Source organism: Etheostoma spectabile, chromosome 7, assembly GCF_008692095.1.
Source record: "Etheostoma spectabile isolate EspeVRDwgs_2016 chromosome 7, UIUC_Espe_1.0, whole genome shotgun sequence".
NCBI lineage: Eukaryota > Metazoa > Chordata > Actinopteri > Perciformes > Percidae > Etheostoma > Etheostoma spectabile.
Window position 1 is genome coordinate 11937897 of NC_045739.1, and position 9042 is coordinate 11946938.

At 37.4% G+C, this 9042-nt stretch overlaps 1 protein-coding gene across 6 annotated transcripts in view; it reads left to right on the forward strand.

The window, feature by feature from the left end:
- The window catches only part of ampd2b (adenosine monophosphate deaminase 2b), a 29096-nt gene that overhangs the window by 8851 nt on the left and 11203 nt on the right, over positions 1-9042 (forward strand). For 5 of the 6 annotated variants that reach the window (XM_032521245.1, XM_032521250.1, XM_032521248.1 and 2 more), the window contains 12 exons: positions 3625-3749; positions 3864-3994; positions 4113-4181; positions 4296-4392; positions 4561-4750; positions 5014-5025; positions 5413-5554; positions 5689-5778; positions 5877-6006; positions 6108-6302; positions 6413-6544; positions 6653-6816. In XM_032521245.1, the coding sequence (XP_032377136.1) occupies positions 3625-3749; positions 3864-3994; positions 4113-4181; positions 4296-4392; positions 4561-4750; positions 5014-5025; positions 5413-5554; positions 5689-5778; positions 5877-6006; positions 6108-6302; positions 6413-6544; positions 6653-6816 (1477 nt within the window). The remainder of the gene's footprint in view (positions 1-3624; positions 3750-3863; positions 3995-4112; positions 4182-4295; positions 4393-4560; positions 4751-5013; positions 5026-5412; positions 5555-5688; positions 5779-5876; positions 6007-6107; positions 6303-6412; positions 6545-6652; positions 6817-9042) is intronic. The other variant, XM_032521246.1, reaches the window with a different exon arrangement.

A 9042-nucleotide genomic window follows, 5' to 3' on the forward strand; every position in this document is an offset into this window, starting at 1 on the left:
ATGAGCAGCATTACTCAATGCCAGAGTAACTCGCTGAGCTAATTTAAATTGTGCTCTCGCGAGAACTCTGGATTTCCAGGGTAAAATGGTTCCTGAATTTAATCTAAAAGTAGCCCATTTTCAACTATTTTGTTTTATGTGGGCAAAAAACGTTTTTGTTTTTATTTGAGACACTAAATTAACATAAGGGTTATGCAGAAAAACATATTCAAAGGTGCTAAAAAGAGTTGTTTGTTTTCTGTGCTAAAACTGAGTGAGACCTCTAGTGCTGCTTTGTTTATATTGGTATTCCGGCTTTCACAGCAGCACTGACACATGTGAGCTGTGAGTAAGTATTGGTCATTGCTGTGAGACATTTGCCACAGAAGTTGTGAGTCACTGGCATTTCTTGTGGGCAGAATACCAAATCTGCATAGTCAATGGAAGCAGGTAGAGAGGGGTTGATGATGCATTACCTGCTTGATGGTAAAAAACACAGAGAAGAGAGAGGATGAGGTGAAAGAAAGGGAATCTCTTGAAATTGTGTAATCATTCAGAATGATGTACTTATGCTGACATGTTATTCCATTCAGACAGGGATTCTTGTTGACCTCTAAGAAATGATGACATTTCTTGACAAAGGAGAGGGGGGAAAACAGTACTGTTCATGATGTGTTTCACATAATGTCTCTTGACATTATGACCTCTTGCCTGTAGGCTTTGGAAAAACTTTCCTCTTGTCATCTCATCCCCAAGGACCCAGTTTGACTTAGACTTCAGTTATGGTTCTGACACTATTACCTTATTTTGAGGCTGTGGAAGCAGATGTGTAACATTGTCTTTGGTCCAACATGTTGTCGTATTAGACACCTCCAATCTGTTATACTCTTGTTGAATTGAGCCCTCGTGCTGCTGCTTTCTTCCAGCTCTTATTAGATCAATGAAGGCTTTAGCCAACTCGATTAGGTGGTATATGTTCAAGCTGACTTTAATTTCTGAGTGGTTTGCTCTCCAACTGCAGGAGGATGAGTTGTTATGTAACCATAGATGCTACTGATCCAAATATAGCCGCCATTAGGGGATTAGCTCCGGGCCCCGGCAGGCTTGGCTACGCTCGGCTTTGCTGTGGCCCAGTATGGATGTCTTTGCCGCTGGTCCTGCCCTCCACGTGAGTGTCCACTGTTATCACAACAAATTGATGTGCACGCAGACCCACAGCAGGGATAACATCTTTGCCGGCCATTGCATCACACGGACGTGCTCCCTCCTAGCACAGGAGTATCTGTGGCTTGACTTTGAGTCCCTTGTGACTGAGACTGGAGGACAGTTTGGCATTACAGCATGTGTTCTCATTTTTGTTTATTCAAGCTGGCTTTGGATAGACAGATGTTACTTACAATGGCATTATTTCTTAGTTGTATTTAAAATTATTTAACAAATCCAGTAGAGGTTTTTCCATAATATTTGCATATTATGCAACATTTGTTTTTTTGCTTTTAAATAGTGCTGCAACTAATGATTATTTTAAATTATCAATTAGTCTGCTGATTTTTTGTTTACAAAATGTCCATTATGAAGTATTTCTTAACTAGATGAAGTCTTCAAATGTCTTGTTTTGTCTCACCAGAAGTTCAAAACCCTAAACCAATGTTTCCCGAACTTAGGGTCGGGACCCAAAATGGGTCGCAGACCCGTTTATTGGTCGCCAATTGGCAGAGAACAGACTAAATGTCAGCATGGCCTCCAATGGCACTTTCAAAAACCGAACCTAGACTAGTATGATGGTGATTTATACTCACCAACATCTCATTAAATTCAAGTCAGCATTATTTAAAAAAATGTTGGTGTCGGTTCTGAAGGATGATGGGAGGGGATAAGAACATGAGTTGAGAAAGGGGTGAGACACAGGAAAGTATAATAGAGACCTTTCTGTTTTGTTACTTTTATAATGGAATGAATATACTTCACATCAATTTAAATTCATGGTTTGTTCCGTCTTTTGCCACAGTTTAAAAATGTAGATGTTACAATGATTCATGGTGTATTTTTGTAAATTTGGGTCCTGGGGAGACACCAAATTTCTCTTTTGGGTCTTGAGCTGAAAAAGTTTGGGAACCACTGCCCTAAACTAACGAATTCACAATCATAAAATACAGGAAAAGGCAGCAAATCCTCACAACTAAGTAGCTGGAACCAGGAAATGTTTGCTGTCTTTCCTTGAAAAATAATGTGTATTCAAAAATAGTTCATAGATCATTGTTATTATTTTTGTTTGATTTAAATTTACTCAGATTCCAGGCTGAATGTTGGAGCTCCACTATTCAGCCTTTTAAAGGTGAAAGTACGTGAATATTTATGTGCTGAAGAAGTTTGTTTCCCTCTGTTTTTGCTAAAGTATTTTAGTCCGAGATACTTCTGTGTTTTGACGTTGCTGTATTGCTGTGCATGCAAACTTGTTCAGCGTAGTGAAGTGTGGTCTGGCCAATGATTGCACCATCATCTTCTCTCTCTTTGTGACCACCATTCTGCATGCTTAATCAAGTGTTTTTGTATCTTTAATGAAGCTTTTTCTTGAGTTCTAATCGTCCTCGTTAATTTGCCTCTCTGGTCTCCTTTACTGTCCCCATAGAGCAGACAGACTCAGACATGCTGGGTTGAATAAATCAGAGTCTTAATTTAGATAGGGCACAATAGTACAAAGACATTTCTGACTGCAGGTATACCACAGAATACCCTCTTTGACCTTTGTGTGTGTATGGCCTACAAATACTGACAGACCACAGGCCCAATGACACTCTAGCACACACAGGATGAAATATTTAACAGGATGATGAATATTTCAGTGGCAGGTGCGACGTTTCAAGGGAATGATTAACATCATTGCAGACAGGCTAAATATACACCTGGGGTAAACAAAAGTGAAGGCCTTGTGTATTTCTCACAAACAAATGCCTAACATCTTCGTTTTTCTCATTGCTGTTGACAACTTCCTCGCCGTTCTTGTCCTAAGTCTTTTTTCAGTGACCACCCCCCCTTTGTTTTCCGTAAGTTTTTTCCTTTCCATGACAACTGGGTTTGTATAAAACGTTTTGTCTTGCCATGGCAACAATGGAGGACATTAGCCGGTGTATGTGCCGATGGACTCCCCACCTGAATGGTCCATTGTGTCTTGAGGAATAAACAGCCGCTGAGCTCAGACCTCCACTGTTGTGGAAAGACCCACTGATGGAGGAACAACAAGCTTGTGCAGACTGATTTGGTCACTGTGAATAAATTACATGTTGAGGGAATTAAAAAAAAATTAAAAAAAATCATAGACTGAGTAATCTCAAAAAACTGATTTAGCTTATTCATAGTCATGTCCATCCCACTTTTTCAATGCTGGGTAAAATGTGAAGTTGTTTCCTTTTTTTGTAATCAAGATTGATAATCTCATTGACAGTAATTAGGGTACAAATGTTACCAGATAAACTGATTTATTATCTTACTTGTTTGACTACAATAAGATGATTCTAAGGTCCTAATGTGCTGTTCTTTATTTCTGGATTATTTTCATAGAAACATTCTTCAGTTCTTTAAAATATGCATAGCTTTCTCTCTCATTTTAAGATTTCTTTCCCTCTTTACCCTCCTTTTTATCTCCAGCTGATCTCCGTGGTGCCCGCCACCTCCTCACTTCCCAGCATTCCTTGCCTGGGATCCCTGTGGCCTTGAAACAATCCATTGACCTGCGTACATCCATGGACGGGAAGTACAAAGAGATTGCTGAGGTTAGTACTCAGTGATTGTGCTCAGTTGTCAACCTAATAAATGAAAATGTATTTTGAATTTATTTGTGGCTAGATGTGTAGACTACTATAACAATGTTTACTGTATGTGTGAAGGAGCTGTTTTCCCGCACACTGGCAGAAAGTGAGATGCGCAGCGCTCCCTATGAATTCCCCGAGGACAGCCCTATTGAACAGCTGGAGGAGAGACGTCATCGCCTTGAGCGACAGATAAGCCAGGATGTCAAGTAAGTGTAGCAAAAGGAAGGAGGTTGTTAGCTAATATACAAACATGTGACGATATTTGCGGCCAAACTCTGCTCTGATGATCCTAAAGTTCACAACAATGAGCCTCTTTTTGCTCAGGTTTGAACCCGACATACTCCTGCGAGCCAAACAGGAGTTCATGAAGACTGACAGTGCTACAGATCTTGAGTGAGTGTTTTCACTAGCTATGGGCAAAAGTGGTGCCATTATCCATTGGATGTATATCTTAAGTGCAAGAATAGAAAATAATTTATGTCATATGTTTGTTCTATCTATTGTTAGATACATGAAGGAGAAGAGCCAATTTCCTGACCTGCAGGACCTGGTTCCAGAGAAAGAATACCAGCGAGTGGCTATTTCTGGGGATGAGAAATGTGGGGTGAGTCAGAATCCCAGTAATGAAGGGAAAATGAGAAATGTTTTTCTTAGTAGAAGCACTTTGCCCAGAATTCTTTTTGTTGCATTTCTTACAAATAAATACAAAAATACACTTTTTTTCTTTTCTTCTCTTTATTCCTTTTAATTGTTTCATTATTTTTCCATCAAGGTTCCATTCACAGATCTGTTGGATGCAGCCAAATGTGTGGTGAAGGCTCTGTTTATCAGACAGAAGTATATGGGTCTGTCGCTGCAGAGTTACTGCAGGACCACGGCTCGTTACCTGCAGGAGCTGAGGGAGAGACCTCTGGACTTAGAAAACTATGAGGAGGAGATCTCAGAGACCGCAGTCACTGCAGGTGGGTATATATGTGTACATCTACACCCCTACACTAAAATCTTTATGTACTGCACACTTAATACATGCATATCCAACAAAAAGGAGGCTCTGATTTGTGCTGAATCAATTGTTCAATAATTTCCCCAACAATTATAATAATTGATTGATCCTAAAGTTTTCAAGTAATTTGTATTTTCATGGTTCTAGCTTCTCAAATTTGAAAATTTGTCGTTTTTAGTTCTTTTTTTAATTATTGTTAATTGAATAGCACAAAAAGGTAAGAAACTTTTGGAAGTTTGCAACAGATAGACATGCAATAGATATTGCATCAGTAGGCAAAAACAACGATAAAATCTACAAATGTATTTATTCAAAAAGAAAAAAAATAAACATTGTTGTTATTCACAGCTTTATTCCTGATAACTCCAGAAATTAGATTGGTGATGATGTTAGATTAGTAATCTTATGTTACTATAGGAATATAAATCATGTCATTTGTCATGTGCCGTACTCTCACAATAAGACATAAACGGGCACACCCACAGATTTCACAATCCATCTGTCACACACCCCTGACCAGGCTATCACAGCATGCAAGCTGTTCAAATGATACCTTGGTTGCATGTGTGCTGCCACTTCGTTCAGAGCCGTGACACAGTGCAACATTCTGTCTCCTCTCAGATGCCACAATGCACCCACCTGTCTCTAAAACGCACCCCTATGAGAACCAGGACCCTGCCAGCATGCCCCACGATATGGGTTATGGCTGCAAGATGGTGGATGGTGTCATGCATGTGTACACAACGAGGAACATTATGGAAAAGTGAGATATTTCATGATGAATCACTCGCATCTTTGTACCTCGATGTGGTTGGATGCTTGTCTGTTTTTAGACCCAGCTCACACATTTTGTTGGCAGCAAAGAGTTTCTTGCTTAAGTTTTGATGTCTCCAACAGGAGCACAGAGCTGGACTTGCCATATCCAGACCTGCAGGAGTACATTGCTGATATGAATGTCATGATGGCCCTCATTATCAATGGACCAGTGTATGTTTTTATTATTTAGATTTTCTTTTTAAATTATACCGTTCTCATTTAAACCACATAAAGTAACCGTAACTTGTTTGTGTTTCCCTTTGCCACAGAAAGTCCTTCTGCTACCGACGTCTGCAGTATCTTAGCTCCAAGTTCCAGATGCACATTCTGCTGAATGAGATGAAGGAGCTGGCAGCACAAAAGAAAGTCCCACATCGAGACTTTTACAATATCCGTAAGGTGAACTTGGGAGCTGTTTTCTACTGAGCCTAATCAAAATTATTTATTGTAATCCAGAAACGGACACTACTAGGCTATGTACTTTTTTGTGTGTTTTACAGGTCGACACACACATCCACGCTTCGTCCTGCATGAACCAGAAGCACCTTCTGCGTTTTATCAAAAGGGCCATGAAGAAGTATCCAAAGGAGATTGTGCGTGTGGAAAATGGCAAGGGTCAGACGCTCATGGAAGTGTTTGAGACCATGAACCTGACAGCCTTTGACCTGAGCGTTGATACTCTGGACATGCACGCAGTGAGTAACGCCCATGATCGATAGATCATAACCGTTTTGAAATGACAAACAGGGACCAGACAACAGCTTCAGGTAATGCGAGATTGTTTGATCGACTGTCTTACTTGCAGGACCGAAACACTTTTCATCGCTTTGACAAGTTCAATGCCAAATACAACCCCATTGGGGAGTCCATTCTGAGAGAGATCTTCATCAAAACAGACAACTACATTGAGGGGAAATACTTTGGCCACATTATTAAGGTGCTTACTGAATCCATTAACAATCACTTTACCACTGATACCTGCAGAATGAGTGCATGAGATGGACACTGGCCCCCTCTGCTGATTGTTTGTTTCACTGCTTCTCAGGAGGTGATGGCAGATCTGGAGGAGAGCAAATACCAGAACGTGGAGCTCAGGTTGTCCATCTACGGACGCTCTAGAGACGAGTGGGACAAGCTGGCCCAGTGGGCTGTCAAACATCGGGTCTACTCCACCAATGTGCGCTGGCTTGTGCAAGTGCCACGACTCTTGTGAGTAATCTCTGTGGTGGGAAGTACAATACTACGTTTACACAAGTATTATACTTAAATATTGAGGCATTTCCACCTCATGCCACTTTGTACTTCTATGCCACTACATAAATATTTTAGTTAATGTACACATTTCAATTCTACGTATAAAACATATATCAATGTACAATATATACTGTATATATATATTTTATATATATATATATATATATATATATATATATATATAATATGAGACATGTTTTCAGTTATTTCACACTTTTTTGTTAAGATCATAATTCCATATGTGTTCATTCATAGTTTTGATGCCTTCAGTGATAATCTGCAATGTAAATAGTAGAAAACGCATTAAATGAGAAGGTGGTGGTTCCAAACCATTGGCCTGTACTGTATGTGTGTTTGTGTGTGTGTGTGTGTATGTGTGTGTGTGTTTGTGTGTGTGTGTTTGTGTGTTTATACTGTATAAAAGTCATAGTATAGTATGTCGAAAAAAAAGTCATAAAAAAGTCATAGTATAGCATGTCAAAAAAGTCTTAAAAAAGTCATAGTATAGCATGTCAAAAAGTCTTAAAAAGTCATAGATAGCGTTCAAAAAGTCTTAAAAAGTCATAGTATAGCATGTCCAAAAAAAGTCATAAAAAAGTCATAGTATAGCATGTCAAAAAGTCATAGTATAGCATATCAAAAAAGTGATAAAAAAGTCATAGTAAGCACTGAAAAGGTCATAGTATAGCATGTTGAAAAATGTCCTAGTACAGTATGTTGGAAAAAGTCAATTAGCAAGTCAAAAATCATAGTATGTATGTCGAAAAAAGTCATAAAAAAGTCATAGTATAGTATGTCAAAAACGTCATAGTATAAGCAGTAGAAAAAGTCATAGCATAGCATGTCAAAAAAGTCATAAAAAGTCATAGTATAGCTGTCGAAAAAAGTCATAAAAAATTCATAGTATAAGCATTTCAAAAAAAGTCATAGAATACATGTCGAAAAAAGTCATAAAAAGTCAAAATAGCATGTCGAAATTCTAAAAAAGTCATAGTATAGCATGTTGAAAAAAGTCATAAAAAAATCATAGTATAGCATGTTGAAAAAAGCCTAAAAAAGTCATAGATAGCACGCGAAAAAAAGTCATAAAAAGTCATAGCTAGCATGTCAAAAAAGTCATAAAAGTCATAGTATAGCATGTTGAAAAAAGTCATAAAAAGTCATAGTATGTCGAAAAAATCATAAAAGTCATAGTATAGTATGTCGAAAAAGTCATAGAGTCATAGTATAGTATGTCAAAAAACGTCATGAAAAAGTCATAGTATGCATGTTGAAAAAGTCATAAAAAGTCATAGATAGCATGTTTAAAAAGTCTAAAAGTCATAGTATAGCTGTCAAAAAAGTCATAAAAAGTCATAGTATGTCGAAAAAGTCATAAAAAAGTCATAGTAAGTATGTCGAAAAAATCATAAAAGTCATGTAGTATGTCAAAAAGTCATAAAACGTCACGTATAGCATGTTAAAAAGTCATAAAAGTCATAGTATAGAATGTCAAAAAAGTCATGAAAAAATCATAGTATAGCATGTTGAAAAATCATAAAAAGCTGTATAGCATGTCAAAAAAGTCATAAAAGTCATAGTATAGCATGTCAAAAAAGTCATAAAAAGTCTAAGTATAGCTGTCAAAAAAGTCATAAAAAGCATAGTATAGCATGTCAAAAAGTCATAGTATACATCGAAAAAAGTCATATTATAGCCATGTCAAAAAAAAGTCCGAAAAAAGTCATAGTATAGCATGTCAAAAAAGTAATAGTAGCCTGTCGAAAAAGAGTCATAAAAAAGTCATAGTATGCATGTTGAAAAAAGTCATAAAAAGTCTGGTATAGTATGTAAAAAAAGTCATACTATAGCATGTTGAAAAAGTCATAAAAAGTGACTAGTATAGCATGTGGAAAAAGTCATAAAAAGTCATAGTAAGCATGTCGAAAAAGTCATAGTATAGCATATCAAAAAGTGATAAAAAAGTCATAGTATAGCATGTCAAAAAAGTCTTAAAAAAGTCATAGTATAGCATGTCGAAAAGAAAGTCATAAAAAAGTCATAGTATAGCATGTCAAAAAAGTCATAGTATAGCATATCAAAAAAAGTGATAAAAAAATCATAGTATAGCATGTTGAAAAAGGTCATAGTATAGCATGTTGAAAATGTCCTAGTACAGTATGTCGAAAAAAGTCATAAAAA